A 22,452-nucleotide genomic window follows, 5' to 3' on the forward strand; every position below is an offset into this window, starting at 1 on the left:
AAGCGTCTTGTTTCTACTGACTTTCATTTTTCATCTCTCCAGAGCATAGCTCCAATTCTCCAGCCTCTATTCCCTGGAGAGTCCTGCCATCTATTGGAATTTCTTGAAATGACCACTCCTGGGAAGATTGTGACATTGTGTTAACACACACCTGAATACTCCAGACCAGCATGCTTCCAAAACCTCCATGTTTATAGAGGTCGTCACACTCACTGATTCATTTAATCAAGTGCATATGATAAGCAACACCTGGCCAATATTTACCCTCTTAACTCTCATGGAGGCAGTGAGGGCATACTTAGTTTTTCACAGGACTGCACATAGTGCACAGTCATGTGAAAACCTTCAAGCGACTGTACAGACTGCATGTGTATTACCATATTTTGGTGAATGATCATTTTACAGTTGTCCTGCAATTAACATTGACTACTAGCTATTACAAACTCCTCTTATCTCAGACATGGATTATGAGCTGCCATAAATAAGGCTGTTTGATAAATTCAAAGTACAGACCTAAGTGACCTTTCATCCAAGAACCCTAATGTCACAACTAGAGGAGTTCACAGAAATGAAGTACTGATAATAAATCTTGCTTTTTACAGAGTAAAAAGGTTTTTTTTTTTTCTATACTGGGTGAGGTCTGTTGAATGAACCAGTAATTTCACAGGGTTAAACATTAACACAGCAGAGGAAAGTGATTTTAAGAGAAACTTGAAGACAATAGTAAGGATTCATCACACAACTGATAAAAAGTCAACAATTGTTGACGAATTAGGCATCTGTAAGCATGTGAGAAGCATCTTAAAAAGCTTTTACCACTCAAAGATCTGCTTGGTTTATTGTCACCAAGGTTATTATAGCAATTACAAAAGTAAAAACTAAACTAAAACTATGGATGAAAAAAAACAGCTGCATCACTGCATTTGCAGCGCCAATCCATCCATCAATCTCCTGCTCACCTCTCCTCTCACTTGTGAGCAAAACCTAGACTCCACTACAGAAAACATGTCTGTGGCATTAAGGAGTCCTCAAACTATTCCTTCCACTGCCCCCCCAGCACCCCACATGCACTATATACCGTGTGAGTAGAGCACGGCTTTCCCCTCCTGAGCCGCCTGACAGTTTACCAGAATCACTTTGAGACAGTCTGAAAGCCTTTTTCCATGGCCTCACCGAACTCCTCCCACACCCGAGTTTTTGCTCCAACCATCACCCAAGCCACGTTCTGCTTGGCCTGCCGGTACCTGTCAACTGCCTCCAAAGTCCCACAGGCTAACCAAGCCTAATAATACTCTTTCTTCATCTAGATGCCTCCTTTCACCTCTGGTGTCCACCATCTGGTTCAGGGATTACTACCACGACAGGCACCACCCACCTTGCAGTTGCAGCTCTGAGTAGCAGCCTCAATAATGGAGTGCAGAACATGGTCCATTTGGACTCAGTGTCCTCAGCCTCCCCCGGAATAATGTTGAAGTTCTGCTGGAGGTGGGAGTTGAAGATCTTGTGGACTGGGGCCTCTGCCAGGCATTCCCAGCACTCCCTCTCTCAGTGTTCAGGTGTGCCAGTTCTGTTGTGAGTGTAATGTCTCTCAGTAGTGTGACAGAGTCACTGAATGAATCCCACCCAGCAACTCCAAGAAGACTGGGTAATCTGAACTGTCAGGAACATACATACAAACAACAGTCAAGACCAGTTTCCTGACCTGAAGGCACTGGGAAGCAATCCTCTTGTTCACCAGTGAAAATTCCTACATACAGGCAGCAAGCTGAGGGGGATACCCACCCCCAGCCTGCCAACTCTCACTGAGGGCAACTCCAGACTGGAACAGAGTCAAGCCTCATTCACATAGACTGGTTCCAGAGCCTGGACCATGTGTTAAGGTGAGCCCGAATATCTAGCCAGTATCGCTCAACCTCATGCACTAACTTTCCATATGTCAATAGTTAGCCTTGATAGCCGGGGATCAGTCCATCAGGACCTCTGCCCTTGGCTGCTACCCAACACACCTGACCCCTGCAACACCTCCTGCAGGTGATGGGCCTGTAGGGGGGCGGGACCATGTCTCCTCTTTGGACAGCACAGGGCTATGCCCCACGGGCTAAAACCTTCAGCTCAATCATCTCTTAGTCAATCATCTCTTGCTCATTTACAATTAGTCCAAAATGCTGCAGCTGTAGGATCATTAATTTATGCTTCCCAATCACTTTTAATCATCGCCTGGTCAAAGCTGAACTCAAAAGGGGGTCATGTTTTTGCTGTTGTTGTACCAAGTCTTTGGAATGATCTTCCAAGTGACCTCGGACAAGCACCAGCTGTGGCAGCTTTTCATCTAAGCTGAAGACATGCCCTTTTTTGTCAAGCTTTTGGAAGCTGCTGATCTCTGCAACTGTAGTTGGAAGACTGATTGCTGTTTTATTATTTTATGTAAATATTGTGAATGTGTAGCATCAATCTTTAGGAACTTATTGTAGATTATGTATGTATGTATGTATGTATGTCTGTATGTGTGCATGTATGTATGTATGCATGTATGTATATAAGCTTTTATTTGTTTATTGTAAAGTACTTTTGTTTTAAATGTACTACATAAATAAAATTTACTTACTGCTTCCTTCCTTATTAACTTACTTATTAATATAAGTGTATTAAATTGTTAAGCAGATGAAAACATGTTTGGAGCACCCTTAGATCATCATTGCATTTTATTACAGTAAATATTACACACTGAATTCTTTACTGTGTCATTTTGTACAGAACAAATATATATAGATATTGTACACAATTAGCTATCAAATGCAAAAACATGGAAAGTCCACCAAAGAAATAGCTTTGAAATGTAACACAAAATGCACATTTCATGTTAAAGCGTTCATCATCAGGCAGGGCAGTGGTTCTCAAACAGTGGGGCAAATTAATATGATTTTTATTTTAGTTTCCCTGAAAGAAAAATCATATTCATTTAACACACAAATCACACTGAATTTTATTTAATTAAAATTCAGCCTGTGTCCTTTTTATTGTTAATAATTCATCAAAATTTTCATCTTTTTGGTTTATGAAGTGGATTGTTTCAGAAAGTTTGAGAACCAATGAATCACAGAAGTGTGACATGTACTTCGTAACACTGACATCCTGTGGTGACAAATCGAACCTGAAAAAAGAAAAAGACCGTTTGTGTCTGTGTGTCTCAGAGATGGTTGGCATAGCTCTCTTCGGTGTCTGCAGAGTCGATGGTTTTTGTTCGCTGAGTTTGGACGGAAGCATACAGATCAGATAGGGTGGAAATGGCGTCTGTGTTACCATCATCTTCCTTCTCTGACTCCAGTGGCTCCTGTATCTGCACCACATCTGAGTACTGTATCTGTGGACAGCTGTGACCAGCCTGCAGTCTGGGACCCTTTAAGGTCAGGTTGGCATAGCAGTCGTGATTTTTGGACTGAAAGAAGAAATAAAACACAATGTAACATGATCACACTTTAATGCAGGATAGTAGGTCTAGAGTGGCCTATCCTAGAGGTGCACTTTCTATGTTGCAACCACCATCTGACCTCAAACTGTCTAAAGAGATTAAAAGGATCTACCTGTAAATCTGATCTGAATCTCCGCTGGTACCGTGCAGATGAAGAGGTGAGTGATGAGTGAGGGGGACTGTCTTCTGTTAACAAAGTTACACCTGTGGAAGATAACATCACACTGTAATCTGATACAAAGGCACGTGAACATACAAGCGCACACCTACTTGTACCTACTTGTTTGCATGTAGTTTATGTTTCCATAAATAGGATTATCCTCCATCTGCCTCACACTCTGACTAAAATTTAGAAAACAGAGGAAAATTATCTGTGAGTTTTACACATGCAGATCATTTGAGTTGACATAAATTATGTATTTTGTCTTAAACAGGCTACACACCTTTGTCTTCGCCTCAGTCGATGTCTCCATTTTTCTGATATGAGATAAAGATCAATGTATTCACAATTAGATCTGTAGATCTTTTTTTTTTTTTTTTTTTGCTTTCTTTTTGTAAAGAAGAAAGAGTAACTAATATAATTACCTGAGCCACATTTTGATATACAACATAAAATATTCCAAGCCAGTGAGAGGATCAACACTGCAACAAGAACACCTAAGATCATTTGGAACTGAGTTGGTACACAATCCCAGTGTAAAGCTGGAAGAAAAAAAAAGTATGAGTCACTTAAAATTAATAAACTGTAATGAGCAATTAATGAATCCACAGTTTGTCTTACATGTGGAGACTGAAAACTGCTACGTACGTTTTTAAAAAAATCAAACGGCAGTTTGTCCTTTACATAGTCATGCTTTTAATTTCTGTCCATCCACTGCCGAACATTTACACACATGCACATTGTAGAGCATGCAATCTGATTAATGCCATGTGTTTGAATTGTGGGATGACATGGAAGCACTGTGAGAAAAGGACTCCCAGACAGCTTATAAACTTTACACAGAAATACCCGACTCGCAGAGAGAGGTGGCTGTGCTCCACTACCGTACCACCCAATATAGAATCAAATTCATTTTAGACACTTAGGACAGTGACTTTTTTTAGTTTTTTTAGTTCACATTTTACTAATAATAACAATATTAATACATGAAGAACATTCATTCATGCATCATAGAAATTGTTTTAAATGACCAAACAACAAAATAATACTATAAATACTTTCACATTCAATCTCACATATGGATTTTTTTTTTAACAACTTTAAAAAAATTCGTTTTTCCTTTTTTTTTTTTTTTTTTTTTTTTTTTTTTTTTTTTTTAGATGTTATGCCTAACCGTTATGCTTGAAAGTGGATTGTTTAAACCCTGCTGAAGGAAACTGGGCAATAAACCAAACTGTTCAAAACATGCACAGCACCAGAGTCCTTGAGCAGTGCATTTATGCTGTCACCGAGCAGCAGAACCTGTGGTTTTGCTGAGAAACTTGCATGCATGGATGTGTGATGTGCGCAATGTCTGCTGCAGGAATCCAGACTTAGCAAAGCATCTTAGGTGCATTTCCTACCCCAGAAACCATCTTCAAAGCCTTTTTTTTTTTATATATATACTGTGTTTAACATGCACAGAAGCCTTATCATACTTGAGTGAGTGAAATATTCAATAAGTACAATGTTTTCTTTTTTGGTTTGACACTGTATTGTGTAAAACGTGTGGCTGTAACTATAATTATAACTGTGCAACATCTCACATAAGTTTCAGGCTTTGTTATTGTACTTTATTCTGCAGCAACAAAAATGGGCCCACATTCTGTCTGAGTAATATCTGCTGCATCTCTGCTACAAACGTAAATAAATAATTTAGTTTTAGTAATGCATCACCTCATTAAAATGAAGCACATTCTGTGATCTTACACAGTGTTGCTTGCTGCCTCTGGGCAAAACTGCACGTCCTAATTAAACTACTAAGAAATACTTAAACATGCCTCTGAGTGCTTATCACTGTCTGAGTTTACTCATAATGCCGTGTGCCTTTACACAGCAGAAGCATTGAACATCAAGTGTGAAGGAGTGGGAGACCACTCTGTGTAAAAGAAACTGACCTTTTAGTCCACTTAATTTTGGGGAGAATTTCTTGTTTGGTTTTGATTATTTATTTAAAGCAATATTCATTGATTTATAAACAAAGTTGGAAACATTTTATTATTCAGTTCCAGCCGCCCGACTCCCACCTGGCTGAAGTCCAATAGTGAGTCTAATTTTAGATTTTTCTCTCTCCCCACCAGCATCTCAGACAAGAGTGGGCAATTAATTTTTCCAGAGGGCCACATGAGAAACTATGAGTGTTGTGGCACCAATATGCTGAACAGTTCTGCTCAGTATTAATTTGATCGCTTTATAAGCTTATTGGTGCAGCCCCAGTTTCCCAGTTTCTCATGTGGGCCCTTGATAAAATTAATTTCCCATTCCTGGCCTAAGGGAAGGATGTTAGCATATAGTTTGCTTTTTTAATCTCTTTTTTTCTCAGAAATTTACAATTGCATCTGTTAACTGTGGCAATGAGGTACTGATATTAGTCAAGAATTGCAGTGAAAGATGTACAGAAAAAGCTGAGGTGGACTTCAGTGTCAAGCAATAAAATCTTTTTTCATAGGTACTTCAACCCCTTGTCAGTACAAACACAGTCATTGTTGGTTTGCTGTAGAATAAATTGCAGGCATCTTCACTTTATACTTATTTGTCATTGGTGATTGACATGTCACTACAAGGAGACTCCTGATTCAAAAGTATCCCAGTAGCTGCTGGCTAATCAAAATATCATCTGATATGAAAATCATCCTTCAAAATGTTCTCTCCTACAAACAGGAAAACTTCTAGTTTACTTGTCCAACATTAATGTAGTGTAAAAAAACAATAGTCTCTCTTGGTTTGATGGCATTTTTCCTAAGCATCAATACTAACTGTCGTTACTTATCACAGCTGTAATGACCTTTAACATCTAACACTCACGCTTGGGTTACATTACTTTTCTGATAAAAGTTAACAGTTTCCGTATCTTCACTCAAGACTTACGTTTTTGCTGACAGGAGGTGTTATTTGCTTCCATGGCAGCGGCGTTTTACCAAGGGCAATCCAAACTATACTGTGATATTAAACTGCTACTAAACTGTATTTTTGACAAGCAACCCTATAGAATCCGTTGCATGTTTGTGCTCGCTCAGTATGATGCTACACGAGTGTGTCATCTGGCTGCCTTTCTTTTCAGAGGACTGTTACAGGATGTGTGCTTTTGCAGAAAACCACAAACTTTTTTTAGACTATAAAAAACATCAGGAAGCAAGGCTATGAACCTGCCCTTTCAATATTAAGGAATATGATCAGAAAACAGCTCTGATTTGAGAGAATATGTCATTTTTACCATAAAATCCTGAAAAGCCATTTAACTGTCTATGAGATATTATATATTAGCCTTTATTGATGCAGGTAAAAGGTCTTATTGCGACTAAAAGTATCCTTTTGAAGAAATACCTGGCCAAAAGGGGAGCAGAAATTGTGAGAATTATAAAAATACATAGAATTGCCAAGTGAACACAACATCTGGCTCATGTGGGAGAACGTGTCAAGAACAAAAAGATCTTCAAAAGCAATCATGTTGCCCAGCATTACTGTTTTCTCCATTCTTTAAAATGGAATTATTAATTAATTAATTAAATAAGTACTAATTATTACTCTCCCCAAGAGTAAACAGTTCTGAAAATTTCAGGTCCTGTAATGTAAATTATTCCAGAAAACAAGGGCAGCATATTTAAAAGCCTTTTTTTCTAATGTCCTGTCTCTGTTTGTAAAACATTTTGTAGTGAAGACAAATATTTGTAACCACTACAGCGAACGCTGTGGTGGTTATAATTTTTACACATGTGTGCACACAGATAAAAAGGAACCAAGCCAAGCAGCGACTTGTGTATAAAAACCAACCAATGGGAAAGTGTGCAGCCTTGTCATACCAGATACAAATGCTTTTGTTTACTGAATCTTTCTTACTTTGTCATATTTATAATAAAATTAATTAATTAATTGATTGATTAAACAAAATAAAATAAAAATGCTAACTAGCACCGTTAAGCACAAAAAATACTTTGTGTGTTATTAAACTGATGAACAAAGTGTGTAATAAGTGAAAACGACTGAGAAATTTAGATTTATATGCTATTACACCAATACCAGTACAGGCATGATAATAATAATGGTTGGTTGGTTGGGTGGCTGGTTCTGCCGGAGGTTTCTTCCCACTTTCGGCAAGTGCTTCCTCATAGGAAGTCGTTTTGACTGTTGGGTTTTCTCTGTAATTATTGTAGTTTGTAATTTAATTTAATTGGTTGGTTGGTCGGTCGGTCAGTCGATCGGCCGATTGGTCAGTTGGTTGGAGTTAATTATTCTTATCACTAGGGCTGCAACGATTTGTCTACATAATCAATGATGTTGACTACAAAAATGAGTCGATGTGAAATTTTAATGTTGATGTGTCATATTCTAAAACCATGTATGTGATTTTGGAACTGCTAAACACTACAGGAAGATATGAGGGCAGTATTGCCTCCATTGTCTGCCAATAACAACAATACTAACGAAGAACATTATGCGAACAACATAATGATAGTGGAACAGAGAGGAGGGTAGAGAAAATGAAAGAAAATGGAGACAGACTGTCAAAAGTGTGGGAGCATTTGCAGAAAACAAAAATAAAGCTGAATGCAGACTGTGCAAAGCAGAGCTTTCCTTCCACAGCAGCATCACTGTAATACTGAGCCGGCACCCCGGAGCTGTGACGTCAGCTGTGGATGGGTACGTTTTAGTGCATCATTGATACCTGTTAATGCTTACACAGTGATGTCTGCTAAGCGGCACCATTTATGTTATGTTAGCTAACAGCTACATTGTCTCCTATTTTTATTTTGCATTAATATTAGCGTTCATTCTGAACAATAAATCTCTTCATGAACTGAATCATCTGTAAACTTTTCAGTTGTTTTGGACGGGAAAAATCTATTGATTTAATTTGAAGCCTTGTTTGAACTTTGGACAGAGGTCATTTTTATTTACTTATTTGCACATTATATTTTCATTTAAAAATAAAAATTACATTCTCTTTAATATGCCTTGTTTATTTGATATTTATTGTGGTGGTCACATTAATGTTAAAAATGCATTTGATTAGTTTCAACCTCGTATTTTTATGGGTCATTATTTTAATTGTGAGAAGAGACAGCAAAGTGATATTAACAGGTGGGCAGGCTTGAATGGGTGAGGGAAGATTGAAATAATCATTGACTAATTGACTAATCAATAAACTGATTTCACAGATTAGTCGTCTACCAAAATAATCTTTAGTTGCAGCCCTACTTATCACGTTTTTTTGAAAAAGTATCTTGTCAACTGGCATCTAATATTAAGAATTAGGTTGTGATGAAGATGCACCTGTTCTTTTAATCCATTAGACTTTCATGTCACCATCTCCACCCAAACTTGGAAACATCTAGTCAAAGTAATGGATTAACTCAGAAGCCAAATTTAATAACACCTTTGTTGTAATCTTGAATATCTTTAAATTCAGACGTGAGTTGCGAGAGTCAAAAATATGCCAGTGTCAATGACTGAAACTGAGCCTAACCAGTGAGAAATATTCTAGTAACAGTATAATGCATCCAGCACACGAGAAAGGTGGTGTTCATTGATTTAACCTTTTCAAGCTGACCTCTTTGCCTGGCAACACATGCCCTACATTAGCAGTTCATATTTTATAGTAGCGAGGAGGTGTTAATGGATGTGTTTACAACCTAGAGGCCCAGTTTTAAGTCACATCCTGGTTTTAGTCATTTTTGGAGTCAATTTTTTGCTCTCTGTGTACCTTATTCTATATTATCAACACAAATCTGTTGGTGGAGGGATGCGTTTGGCTTCTTTAAGCCTTTTAATTCTCCTGGGGATAAAGTTTGTTTGTTTTATCCATTCTGCACTGTCATCACCAGTCTCCTGGATTTCTCTTCATCTGATGACCGCTACAAAGATTCATATTTGGCAGAGACACAACTAGTACACTCCCAAAAAAGATCATAACCTGGATGTGAGCCTCTAAAACAGTTTGTTCAAATCAATGAACATGAGGTCCAGGACACTGTCAGATGTAAGATAAACATTTGCATTTATTTTGGGAATTAATTTGGCCAGGTTCAGCGATCAATTATGAACTGCATCTCCTAAATCTTCGGTATACAAACTTGTGGGAGCTGGCAGCCTTGCTGATCAGTCCCATCTGTGTCAGTGACTGAATACCAGTTCAGGATGAGAAGAGCAAATGGTAAGACTCTCACGGTCTGTTTACTGGAGAAAGCGTGGGTTGAGCACACAGACACCAGTCATTTTGTGCCTTATTCTGCTTATATAGTGTTTTAAATGTTTTGAATATGAAACCAGATGTCGGAAGGGTGGCTTCATCAAACTGTTCAATCACCTTATCAGACATCTGTGTTATTTCAGTTAAGCCATAGATTCACTCGTTACTGTTGTTTACATCTGAGATGGCTGAGAATTCAGTGAAGAGTGTCTCAAGACATCAAGCTTCTTTACCCATCCCCCACAACACTTGGTGAGTTATTCTTCTGCAAGGAGTGTGGGCTATAGGTCAAAGCATGTCCTTATACCACTGCACTCAAACAGCTATTTAAAGTAATGGATCTGCTCAACTGAGAAGTCAAAATATGTGCACTTTGCAGGATTTGTCAAAAGAAATGGTGCAGAAAAGACTAACTGAAGCACCGTGCATCACACTGCATGTCTAATATCCTGGCTCTGTTGCTCCGGTCTGCTGTTCAGCATTGTCTACTTACAGGATAATTCTAATGGTACAGTGAGAGAGAATGTTTATCAATAGGAACAAATAAGACAAGATAAGACTAAGGTAGTTAAAACTGAGTACTGGAGAAAGGTTTGTGTTATTCTTAGGTATGCTGGTCAAAAACATGTGAAGCCACATTAACCACTGTACATCAATAACTTTCCACTGTAAGCAGAAGCCACAACCAGGTTACAGGAGTGCAAATGTTTTTAATGAGTGCAGTTGTTTGATTAGGAATTCAATTATTTGTTTTTGTTTGTTTGTTTGTTTGTTTGTTTGTTTGTTTGTTTGTTTGTTTGTTTGTTTGTTTGTTTTTTTGGTGTATATTTTATGTAAATTTGTGTTGAAACTTATGTGCTGCCCTTCTTGGCCAGGTCTCTCTTGCAAAAGAGATCTTGCATCTCAATGGGACAAACCTGGTTAAATAAAGGTTATAATTATAATAAAGCAGGGATTTGAAATATTGCCATGCTCATTATGTGCAGCCCCAATAATTTAATCCTTTTAATATAATCTGCACAAAAATTTGCTCAATATTCTAAAAAAAAATCTTTCTGATAGTAACCATTTTTTAAAATCATATTTGCATTCTTCATTTGTTTGTCTTCCTTTGGATTTCAGCTACTTTCTTGTCACTCAGTGTCGTTTATCAACACCTGTTCTAATGCAAGACTGCATGTTGCAAAGTATTTTTTAGCTGCACATGCAGATGTACATGCCTTGTGCAATACTACTTTCCATTTGCCACTTGAAAATACCACTTGAAAAATATTAACTTGTTTTGAATTTGATTGCAGCAACATGTCTCAAAAATGCTGGGACGGGGCAACTAAAGGCTGGAAAAGTAGGTGGTACTAAAAGGAAACAGCTGGAGGAACTTTTTGCAAGTAATTAGCAGCTAATCATGCTAGAGAGGCAGATTTTCTCCTATACTGTCAGACAAGAATGGGACAACATTCTTCTCCCAAAAGTCCAGCAACTCATCCCCTCAATTCCCAAATGCTTATGGACTGTTGGTAAAAGAAGAGGGGATGCTACATGGTGGTAAACATGGCCCTCTCCCAACTTTTTGGAGACATGTTGTTGCCATCAAATTCATTTTTTTTTTAAATCTGTGGGTTTGTGAGATTTACAACTTATTGCATTCTGGCTTTATTTACAATTTACACAGCGTCCCAACTTTTTTGGATTAGGTTTGTAGCTTTAAACTAAAATAAAGTACTGAACAATTAAGGGATTTTTATTTATTACAAGGAAGCAGACAGGCACATAACTGCTGAAGACAAAAAATTTAATAAAATATTATAATAACATATTTTTTAATGGAGTGACAATGGGGACAATCAGAAATATCAGAATCAGAAATAAATGCAGAGTACAAAACAGGTGTAAAAACACTGCAGTTTTCAGACTAACACAGATGTATAACCTGTGTACATGCTGGTTGGTTACAATCTGCATTTTGTTGCACTGTACTTGTGACATTATGCAATGACAATAAACTGAACCCAATCTAAGAATAAAAATTAATTTATTGATCTCAGAGGGAAATTCACTAATCAGCGTAACCTATAAATTTAATTAATTGTTATTATTTTATTGTTCTGTTTTCCAAAGTGGTGACTTATGTCTCTTAGACTCTTAAGTGAGAGTCATAATCATAGTTAAAGTAATAGCACCAGAGTTTTAACATCACAATCTACCTTTAAGTTAAGTTGAAGGTCTCATTATAAGCAGAAGAGAATGAATGGATGGATGGATGGATGGATGGATAGATGGAACCTTTCTGAGTCATATACATTATACTATCGGATCATGAATGTTGTAATGCATTGTGAACCAGTGGATTTTAATGCCCCCCACCTCGCTAAGCAGACCCCTGACCCTTCTGAAAACAGTGCTAATTCAACGTAATATCGCCGTTTTTAACTTTTCATGCACTGGCACAAAAAACAAGCATCCCCAAGAGGCGGATCCAGCCACCTCTAGGTGGCGGTAATTCACCAATAAGCCGCCGTGAAACATGGTGGAGAAGAAGAAGAAGAAGAAGTCCTCCTCTTATCCCGCCCCCTCCTCAGCTTCTGTCCTCTGCTCCTCAAACTGCTGATGTGTTACTAACTTAAACTTCCACTGCTGCAAACATGTTCAATTTTACATCAAAGCTTTCGCTGCTTTTCCTCCTGGCCTTCCCTTGCGGTTTGATATCAGTTGGTAAGCGTTTATTCTTTTTTTTTTTTTTCACTTTGAAGCAGGCAGATGAATTTGTAGTCTCACTCCGCTGATGGTCAGAAAGTTATTGACGTGGCACAGTCGCAGAGCAATCAGGCAGCTTTCTCCACAGCTGGATCAGCCACTAACATCAGTGTAGCTTGATGCAAAGTTTAATTTACCTTTAGAGACACAGAGGAGCTTTTAATACAAATCTGCGAAGCCCCGGAGGATGTAGTAACAGCAGAAGGCTCCCTGTTACTGGGACACGTCACCATAGATAAGATGTACTGTTAGTTTCTCTGCTGCTGTTTATTTGAAATTGGCGACAAGGTTGCCAGTTTTACTGCAGAAGGGGAAATAACCTGGCAACAATGCCACCTGTAAAATTATGACATTTTGTTATTTTTGAATTAAATTTTCAGCCCTTGTTGCCAAATTTATACATACATTTAAACAGCTTGTAAAAGATTTGTATGAACACACACGCAAAATGCTCTGAAATAAATGAGTATTGTCTGTGTGAAGACAATGACTGAATATGGGCATTTCTTATGTTTTATTTGCTCAATAATTTAAAGAGTAAAAGCTTAGATTGTCATTTCGAGATAATATAAGATTAATATGAAAAATCCAAAATACTTTTTCCAGTGTAGCAACCAGTGCTCTTCCCTTCATTCATTCATATTTTCACTGTGGCTTCTGACTCGCAGGCCACGTGTACGCCGACTCAGACTCTGCTGAGGACATTGTTGAGGACTCGGATGCCGCTGTAGATGAAGAGGAAGATGATGAAGAAGTACTTGTTGAAGAGGATCAGATGCAAAGCTCGGTATGTACAGTACCTTTGATGGCACAGGGTGCAGAAACCCTTGGATTTGACATGCTAGTGGTTACTTTAATATGTCAAGTTGTGTCCATAAACAGGAAGGAGACGAAGATGAATCTGATGAAGCAGCTGATAAGCTGTTAGCTTCTCACCCTGATGCTGATACAACCATCATCTTCACAACAGGAGAAGGTTGGGCTCGCTTTTTTTTTCTTTTGTTATTGATTGCTAGAAAAGTAAAACACGGGAGGAAGGGGGGGGTAATTAATTGTTTCATGGTTGGCGTATAAGCCAGTTTAGTGGCTTTATGTATTTGTGTTTTTACGTTTATTATTTATTTGTGTTCATGAAACTTTTAGAGTTTCCTGCCAATGAAATTGTGAGATTCCTGGTGGGTTTCTCCAACAAGGGAAGTCAAGATTTCACTGTTCAGTCATTGGAGGCCTCCTTCCGTTATCCCCAAGATTTCCAGTTCTACATCCAGAATGTGAGTGAGCTTTGAAACAATCGTATATCTTAAAAAAATGAACTGGGATTCAAACTTAAGATGACATTGCCTACTTTTAAGGTCCTTCATAGTCTTGCTCCCAGCTACATCTCTTACCTGTGACTACCATATGCACTAGTATATACACTATATTGCCAAAAGTATTCACTCACCCATGCTAATCATTGAATTCAGGAGTATAAACCAAGCACCGAGGCATGCAGAATGCTTCTACAAACATTTGTGAAATTCAGTGCTCAGTGAATTCCAGCGTGTTACTGTGATAGGATGCCACCTGTGCAACAAGTCCAGTTGTGAAATTTCCTCACTACTAAATATTCCACAGTCAACTGTTAGTGGTATTATAACAAAGTGGAAGCAATTAGGAATGACAGCAACTTAGGCACAAAGTGGTAGGCCACGTAAAATAACAGGGTCAGCAGATGCTGAGGCGCGTAGTGCACAGAGGTCACCAACTTTCTGCAGAGTCAATCCCTACAGACCTCCAAAGATTTGGGCTCAGCCCCTTAGTTCTAGTGAGAGGAACTCTTAATGCTTCAGCATACCAAGACATTTTTCATGCTCCCAACTTTGCGGGAACAGTTTGGGAATGGCCCCTTCCTGTTCCAACATGACTGCGCACCAGTGCACAAATCAAAGTCCATAAAGACATGGATGAGTGAGTTTGGTGTGGAAGAACTTGACTGGCCTGCACAGAATCCTGACCTCAACCCGACTGAACACCTTTGGGATGAATTGGAGCGGCAACTGCGAGCCAGGCCTTCTCATCCAACATCAGTGTCTGACCTCACAAATGTGCTTCTGGAAGAATGGTCAAAAATTCCAATAAACACTCGTAAACCTTGTGGAAAGCCTTCCTAGAAGCCTTGAAACTGTTATAGATGCAAAGGGTGGGTCGACATCATATTAAACCCTATGGATTAAGAATGGGATATCACTCAATCTCATATGTGTGTGAAGGCAGGCTAGTGAATACTTCTGTCAACATAGTGTTGTTTTATGATGAGGCTTTCTTTGTTTTCTTTGAGATTTTAGTTTGCTTTCAATTATCTTTTTATTTCCTACATTTGTTACTTCTGTTTAATTCTGTTGCTCTTTGTAAAACACATGGATGGTGCAGAGTTTAGCACAGCTGCTTCAAAGCAAGAGGCTTCCAGGGCTGGGATTGGCTCCAGCCCCACCAGCACCTTGTATTGGATAAGTGGATAGATGATGGATGTAATCTCAGATGTACTTTTGCTGTCTGATGTTGTACTTCATAAATAATACTGAAGAAATATTTCATAGCTTAAAAAACAAACAAACAATTGTTTGTGTTTATAGTTCACAGCTTTGCCCCTGAACACTGTAGTCCAGCCACAAGCTCAGGCTTCCTTTGAGTACTCCTTCATCCCAGCACAGCCGATGGCCGGTCGTCCGTTTGGTCTCGTAATCCTGCTCAACTATCATGACACTGAGGTAAAAATCATCACTATAATCTTTTTTTAAAGTTTATTTATCGATTGTTTTTTATTGAGGGGAAAACAAAATGCAGCACTAACAGGCAGTAACTGTCAGGAATCTTTTTCACAGCCTACCTCATGATTATTCATCATTCATGAATATTAAAAACCTTGAAATCTTCATCAGTACAACATTTTGTCAGCAGCTTTTTTTGTTTGTTTGGTTTTTTGTTTTTTTTTGGAGGGGGGGGTTGTGTTCATCAATAATTTGTATTCCCAGGAGGGTTCTTACTGTCATTATTTCTCCCTGCTGAGCTTTGACTCTTTTTTTCTGCACTATTAACAAATGTTGAGTCAACACGTTTTCAAAAGCACCTCCTAAAATTTTCTCCTGTTTTTCTTAAAGGTTTTTCTTACTGTTTTTTTTTTTTTGCCTTTTTCTTTTTCAAATAAATCAGGGCAACATATTCCAGACTGCAGTTTACAACCAGACCGTCACCATCACTGAACGAGAAGAGGGACTGGATGGAGAAACGTAAGCTTTTTTTTTTGTTTTGTTTTGTTTTGTAATGTCACATGCATGCAAAATAAAACATGCAAATAAAGTGTTTTGTCTCTTTTAATTCCACTGGGGGGGTGGCAAAGAAAAGGAAACGCACAAAAATGTATTTGTCACGTCCTTTTAGCACTTCCAGCTCTCCCAGCCGATTGCACTACATGTAAGAACCTGTAAAAGGAGGTGCGAAATTGGCACAAAGAGTCACTGCCAGGATTGTGCTGCTGGTGCAAGACACACAAAATGCTGGCAGAAAATTAGTCAAGCTGTACACAGTGTATTCCTTCTGGTGAGGGGGTCTCACGTAAAATTTGAAGTCAAGGTTGATAAATAAAGCAACCTCCCATTTTTTTTTGTTTGTGCTCAAGTGTAATTGTAACTTACATTTCTTGTCTTTTATTTGCAGAATGTTCATGTACGTATTCCTGGTGGGACTGGTGTCCCTGCTGCTCTTCGGGATGTACCAGGTCCTGGACTCGAGAACGGTATGCGCTCATTTTCAATCGGTCTTTATCTAGGCGTGCTTTGTCTACACATGAGGCAAGACAAGCATATCTTTGTAAATCGCTGTAAATGGGAAGAAATAATTTTTACTGAAGTCAGCAGCATTGCAAACAAATCAGCCTTTAAACTAAGATTGCAGCAGGATAATGAATAAATTAGATTAAACATGGCATAATGTCTTTTTAACTTCTGTGTGTGTTTTGCAGAAAAAGAGGATTCCCGTGAAAATAGAAAAGGGCACCACTGGAATAAATGATGTGGACATCAGCTGGATTCCTCAGGAGACTCTCAATGTCATGAGTAAGTTCATTTTTCCCCAGCTGTCATGAGCAATAACATTCTGACTCCTTTTATACTGCTCCACTCAGCCACAGATTTTTCTGCTTAGGTGAAGAAGAGCTCTTTTTCTTATACTATTTATCTTCACCATGAATGAAAGCAACACAAACAAACCTACAGTATTTAATCTTTACTTCCTGTCTTGCAGACAAGGCTTCCCCTAAAGCATCTCCCCGAAAACGAACCAAGAGAGCAGCTGGGACAGACCAGTGAACACGCTGGCTTCCATTCATCATTATTATCTCAGTCAAGTTTTCAGAACACCTTGCTACAATTTACAAAGAATCAGCATAACTGGAGTTCAGTTTTGGCAAGCCATCAGACTGATGGCTTGTGATACCATCAGTCTGATGGTATCACAAGCCGAGAGCATCCCAGACTCCTCTGCTCGTTCAAACACTAAGAGGACTGAACTGTGGTTCATTTTTAAGGGACTTTTGTGTGTGTGTGTGTGTGTGTGTGTGTGTGTGTGTGTGTGTGTGTGTGTGTGTGTGTGTGTGTGTGTGTGTGTGTGTGAGAGAGAGATGGAAAAATAAGCCAATCAGTAATTAAAAGGGATGACATGAACTGTTCTCAAAGAAGGCTCTATTTGAGTTTACTGCCACCTCTTTTTCTTTTTTACTTGTTTTCTGGATTATTAACATACATTTTATGACTTCAATTCATTCATGTTTTATTTGTATAATGAGATAATCCCAGCCTTCTCTATCACTGTTGTGCCTTATCTGGTCCTCTGCAAAAAAAAAAAAAAAAATGATGCTGTTGACTTTAAAAATTACCACATATAGCCCTCTGTTTTAACACTCAGTAACATTTTTTAGGAGAATTTTCTTTTTGGAGTGGTACAGTGGCAGCTGCAAGTACAACAAACATCAAAACCGTATTCCCAGTGTGTCTGCAGGTCAATTTTTCCGCCTTACTGCTCAGCGGAGCATTTCAGACTCTTCAGTGAGTGTTATTGATGCAGTTTTTCAGGTTGTATGCCAATATTTGTGATGCAACTCCTGAAAAACAATAAAAGGTTAAAAGGCTTTTTCTCTAGTTGGTTGTCTTCATTTTTTTTTCTGCTGTTCTCTGTATTTTCTGATTGCATGTGCTTTCTGAAGTAGAGTTGTTCCAATCTACTGTGTACGGTACAGTTAAAATGGCATTACTTGGCAATGTAATTTGAGCAAAAAGACAATATTCAGCTAATGAAAAATACAGTATTTAGTAGATAGTGGGTCAGGCTAAAGCAGGAACATCAAACTAGTTTTATGGGCCACAGTGAAACCCAGACCTCTACCTCCAGCTTATCTGGGGGAACACCAAGGTGTTCCCAGGACAGCCAAGAGATGTAATCTTTTGGCTGTCCTGGGGCCTCCTCCCAGTAGGACATGCCCAGAACACTTCAGGAGGGTTCCAGGAGGCATCCTAGTCAGCTTCCGAACTACCTCAACTGGCTCCTTTCGATGTGGACGAGTGGGCCTCTTCTCTGAGCCGCTCTTGAATGACTACACTCTTCACCCTATCTCTAAGGGAGAAGTCAGCCGCCCTTTGGAAGAAGTTCATTTCCATTACTTGTATCTGTTTCCTTTTTTTTTCTCTGACTCTAATGTAGTCTCCAAAGTCCCAAATCTTTGCCCTCCTTCACTTTGTCTTAAAGCTGTCCAGTGGGCAGCCACTGTGTGATATTACTTTGTACAGTTACAAAGTCATTTCTGAGGCTTTGGGACTCCAGGGAAAATTTGTTTGATCATCTGAAACATTTAAGTGTGTCAAATATGTGAAATAAATTAAAAATTAAGAAGGGGCAAATACTTTTTATGGCACTGTATATTAGTTCTCTCAAAATCAACATTTCCAGATTTTCCCTGGGAAAAATTCTAATGAAGTAGACATCGCTTTAATTTTAATCTCAGCAAAGCAAAGATTTATTTTCTGAATAATGAGTACAAAATTACACAGGCTAAGCCAAGATACTGTGCTTCTGTAAAATAATTAATTAAACAAACATAAGGAAATGCACTGTAAAAAAATATATGATCTGTAAAATGTGCAGCACAGTGTACTGATTGTAAATTAGGAAATTTTCTCTATTCAGTTTTTTTTTGGGGGGGGGGGTGCTATTTTTTAATCACACATTGATTTATTTTATTTTTTAACATTTTACTATTTATAGAAACGTCTGTTAAAAATTGATAATGTGCTGGCAGAAAATGACCATTTTTCAGGGGTTTTTTATGGATTTTTTTTTTTTTTTTTACAGTGTAGGATCAATTGGAAATGTAATTAATTGTTCTTTCTTTCTTTCTTTGATTCATGCATTTCGATCAGCTCTGCCATGATTTACAAAGTTTACACAGTGTCAGCGCTTACTGGGATTCTCAGAAAGATGATAATCAGCTAGCTAGATAGATAGACATCTATATATAGATATATAGATAGATCATGCACAGTGTGGGTGTGTAGGTGATGAAGGAGGCAGTGGTTGCTGTTTGGGGAGGTGAGAGCTGTCCGGTGCTGAAGGGGGGAAGATGAGCTCAGCGCGCACCGGGGGGCAGGTAACGTCAGCAGTCGGCCGGAGAAGGGAAAGACTGTGCATACACACCTCCTAAGTGTTTATCGGCGCTTAATCACTGATACACATCGACACACATTAATAATGGGCAGCTAATCACCTCCGTGTGACTCAGAGCCGCTTCTTCATTCCGGCGCCTCAGCAGCATCCCGCGCCCTCCGCCCGGCTTGAAATGGGATGATATGGGGTTTTTCATGTCGACGAAGATCGGATGGATTCTTGCCTTTGCCACGGGTACGGTATCTCAAGCTCTTCCGTTTATGCTGCGAGTCTCTTGGGATGGTTTGGCACAGAAAGATGTCTTTTTTTTTTTCTTTTAATCTTTCTGCCGCAAAATATAGGTGCTATCACTATAATATGATTTATCTGTATTAGTGTTGCATGATGGTTATCAGACCTGTACCACTGCCAACTGCTTGTAGCCAAGAACAGCCAGCGAGGATAGATCGCCTACTGGGTGTAGTATCTATACTTAGTGTGCAGGCTTTCTTACATGAAACGTTTACCTGGAGATAAAAACTCACGGAATGATTTTTTTTTTTTAACTCAAATGTCACTTTTACTAAAATACAGAAATGTGCACTTTATTATTACTGCAGTTTATAATTTACATTATTTCCATTTCAATTTAAAACTGAACACTGGGCTGCAGTGGTCAAGAATATTTTCCTTCCACCACATTACATCTGTCTAAAGCAGTTGTTCCTAAACTGTGGGGCGGGAGGACCAGGGAGACCCTAAGCTGACTGAATATAATCTTTTGCAGGGAAAATAAACAAAAATATATTTTTTTGATGCTGTCATGCTGATCTTCATTTCATTTAGATTCAGCTTGAATCATTTTTGCTGTTAATTATTGATAAACATTGTGGGGTGTGAGGATTTTACTACTACTATCAGTATTTGTAATGATAAATGTAGTGGAAAATAAGTTTTTGCTTAAAGGTTGCACAATCTTAAGGGTTTGGAAGTCTGGAAATAGTCTCATGGTTGTCTATTTGTAGTTTGTCAGTGGCCAAAGCATCACAAGTCTGGTAAAGAAAGTGGTCCCCTGTATCTGTTTTGCAGTCTTTCTGTCCTTTGCGGTGCCAGGAGATTCTGTAGATGTGAAGTGTGAGAACATTTATAAGGACTTCTCTAAATGTGTCCTGGAGCTGGGAGAGAGCATGGACAACTACCAGGAGAACGTGACCAGCGAGAGTGGAGTGGCAGCTGTGTGCAGGTGATAATTACTTTATCAGCGAGCGCATGAACAGGCAGGCATCTATTTGTGCACACCGGGCATTCCCAGTAGAGTTTGTGTGTTTTTATGTGCACCAAAGTACAAACAGTTACCCAGCAGAGAGCACAAGAAATGCACAAAGAAACCAGATTTCATGGGTGGAATAAAAACCTTTGGGGCACAAAATTGTTTATCTAGTTCAAATAGAATGAAATAATGTATAATTGAGAGCAATAATATAGACAGATACAGCATGAAATATTCATCTCATAACAAAATGCTGGAGAGAAAAAGAGCAGTTGCCATAATCCCAGAAAAGAGGAGACTAGAGAAATGAATGGTGCTGAGACACTGAGCCATTGTATTAAATAATTTATGACTTTGCTGCAGCAGTAATGAAATTTGGGGGAAGTTCTCTGTCATTGTTACTGCATGCACTCTACAACCCCAACACAGGGCGCTGAAGACAAAGATTTACACTTAAGCCTTCTGTTGAAAATTGCCCACTTGCAATATGATCTGTGATATTGTTTCACTCTCTCATACAGTTGCCATGGTAATTAAAGCACAGCTTGACTTACTTGCATCCTTTGTAGCGGTCTGAGTGATAGATTTTTGGCAAGCAAATAAATCAGACACAGCCAGTGCATGTCTGCATGCTGTTGTGGGGATGTCTTCCTAGTGAAATGTCAGACACAGCGCTGATCTGATCATCCTTTATTTGCCACAGCCACTGGGAAGCTTTCCACACTTGTGCCCTGAATGCGCTGTCCGACTGTCAGGAGGAAGTCAGCTCCATCTGGGAAACTCTGAGGCAGGACTCCAGGAAGATACGCTTCCAGGGAAGTCTGTTTGATCTGTGCAGTCCCAGCTCCTCTCCCAATCTAAGTTCACCTGTCAGTGTCCTCATCCTGCCACTGATACTGGCCTTGACTGGGCCCAGCTGGGCTTCTGTATAGGTGGAGCAGGGGTGGGGTGTGAGGAGGGCTTCATATTCGCTGGGCTTCATTCCCCCTGAGTTTAAACTTTAAGCCAAGGATTTAAGAGGACAAATGTTTCAAAGGATTATTTTGACACAGAGCCGCTGATGTCTGTGGCAAGCCAATTGATGTGTGCTGTGATGAATAATGCATGACATTCTCTCAAATACTCCAGCTTTTTCTTGCCTTATGTTTAGAAACTGGTGGAGTAGTTGAAAGAATTACATTTTAACTCATCAGTCCAGGCAAATTAAAGCACACACTGTTGTAGATTTATAGGATTTCACATACATTTTCATCAGATACCTGTGGCTCTGGGTTTACTAATACAGTACAAAGGGTGGGCACATTATCACATATATCTGTACAATGTAATGCAGTCAAACACAGCTTGCAATGTATTTTACCTGTGTGAAAATATAATGTCCAATCTTTGTAGTTTTAACTCCAAATAACTTTTTAATCATAACTCACGCAGTTGTTTTACATTATTGTATATAAGATAAAATAAGATGTTACTCTTGGTGTGTCCATCCCCTGTTTTGTGTAATATCTAGTTTTATCATAGTCATGAACGTAAAGTTTTGACATTTATAACACGTAAATGAAGAAACTGACCTGACTTTGAGATCTCACCAGTAAATACGAAGTGCCCCCAGCAGCTTGTTAGCTTGTCATGAAATACACATTAAATCACAAGTTTTGTACAGTTTGAAGAGATGATTTATAAAATGTTTGAGTGATCTGTGCTGGTAGCTGGATTTTTTCACCTTCTCTCATTTCCAGACTAGCTGTGCCCCTCCTTAGTATAGTTTTTAAGCTAACCAGCTGCTGCTTGTAGTTTTATATCTAGCATACAGAAAATAGGGCTGTCAGGCTGTTAAAATGCCAAACTGCCTCTTTAATTAAGAGCTACAGTAAAAACCTTTTAACCTCCACTGAGTTTGT

At 38.8% G+C, this 22,452-nt stretch overlaps 2 protein-coding genes across 2 annotated transcripts; both read left to right on the forward strand.

Annotated features, from left to right (window-relative positions):
• Positions 1 to 12,411: 12,411 nt before the first annotated feature.
• LOC115780263 (translocon-associated protein subunit alpha-like) lies at positions 12,412 to 17,773 on the forward strand. Its single transcript, XM_030729357.1, has 9 exons — positions 12,412 to 12,567; positions 13,278 to 13,396; positions 13,492 to 13,585; positions 13,753 to 13,880; positions 15,225 to 15,359; positions 15,802 to 15,878; positions 16,306 to 16,384; positions 16,610 to 16,703; positions 16,891 to 17,773. Exons 1-9 carry the CDS (start codon positions 12,498 to 12,500, stop codon positions 16,953 to 16,955), a joined length of 861 nt encoding a protein of 286 aa, XP_030585217.1. The 5' UTR covers positions 12,412 to 12,497; the 3' UTR covers positions 16,956 to 17,773.
• Positions 17,774 to 19,287: 1,514 nt separating this feature from the next.
• Positions 19,288 to 21,483, forward strand: LOC115779930 (neuritin-like). Its single transcript, XM_030728834.1, has 3 exons — positions 19,288 to 19,536; positions 20,371 to 20,524; positions 21,255 to 21,483. The coding sequence occupies exons 1-3, from the start codon at positions 19,485 to 19,487 to the stop codon at positions 21,481 to 21,483; spliced, it is 435 nt and encodes a 144-aa protein (XP_030584694.1). The 5' UTR covers positions 19,288 to 19,484.
• Positions 21,484 to 22,452: the final 969 nt, after the last annotated feature.

The sequence above is a fragment of the Archocentrus centrarchus genome, chromosome 5 (assembly GCF_007364275.1).
Source record: "Archocentrus centrarchus isolate MPI-CPG fArcCen1 chromosome 5, fArcCen1, whole genome shotgun sequence".
NCBI classification, from domain to species: Eukaryota; Metazoa; Chordata; class Actinopteri; order Cichliformes; family Cichlidae; genus Archocentrus; species Archocentrus centrarchus.

Excerpts from the sequence above, each read along its gene's own strand:
- LOC115780263 (XM_030729357.1), top strand. The coding sequence starts at position 12,498 with ATGTTCAATTTTACATCAAAGCTTTCGCTGCTTTTCCTCCTGGCCTTC. Across the intron at positions 15,360-15,801 it reads TCAACTATCATGACACTGAG|GGCAACATATTCCAGACTGC; the intron begins GTAAAAATCATC and ends CAAATAAATCAG. Across the intron at positions 16,704-16,890 it reads GGAGACTCTCAATGTCATGA|ACAAGGCTTCCCCTAAAGCA; the intron begins GTAAGTTCATTT and ends CCTGTCTTGCAG.
- LOC115779930 (XM_030728834.1), top strand. The coding sequence starts at position 19,485 with ATGGGGTTTTTCATGTCGACGAAGATCGGATGGATTCTTGCCTTTGCC. Across the intron at positions 19,537-20,370 it reads GATTCTTGCCTTTGCCACGG|TCTTTCTGTCCTTTGCGGTG; the intron begins GTACGGTATCTC and ends TCTGTTTTGCAG. Across the intron at positions 20,525-21,254 it reads GGAGTGGCAGCTGTGTGCAG|CCACTGGGAAGCTTTCCACA; the intron begins GTGATAATTACT and ends TATTTGCCACAG.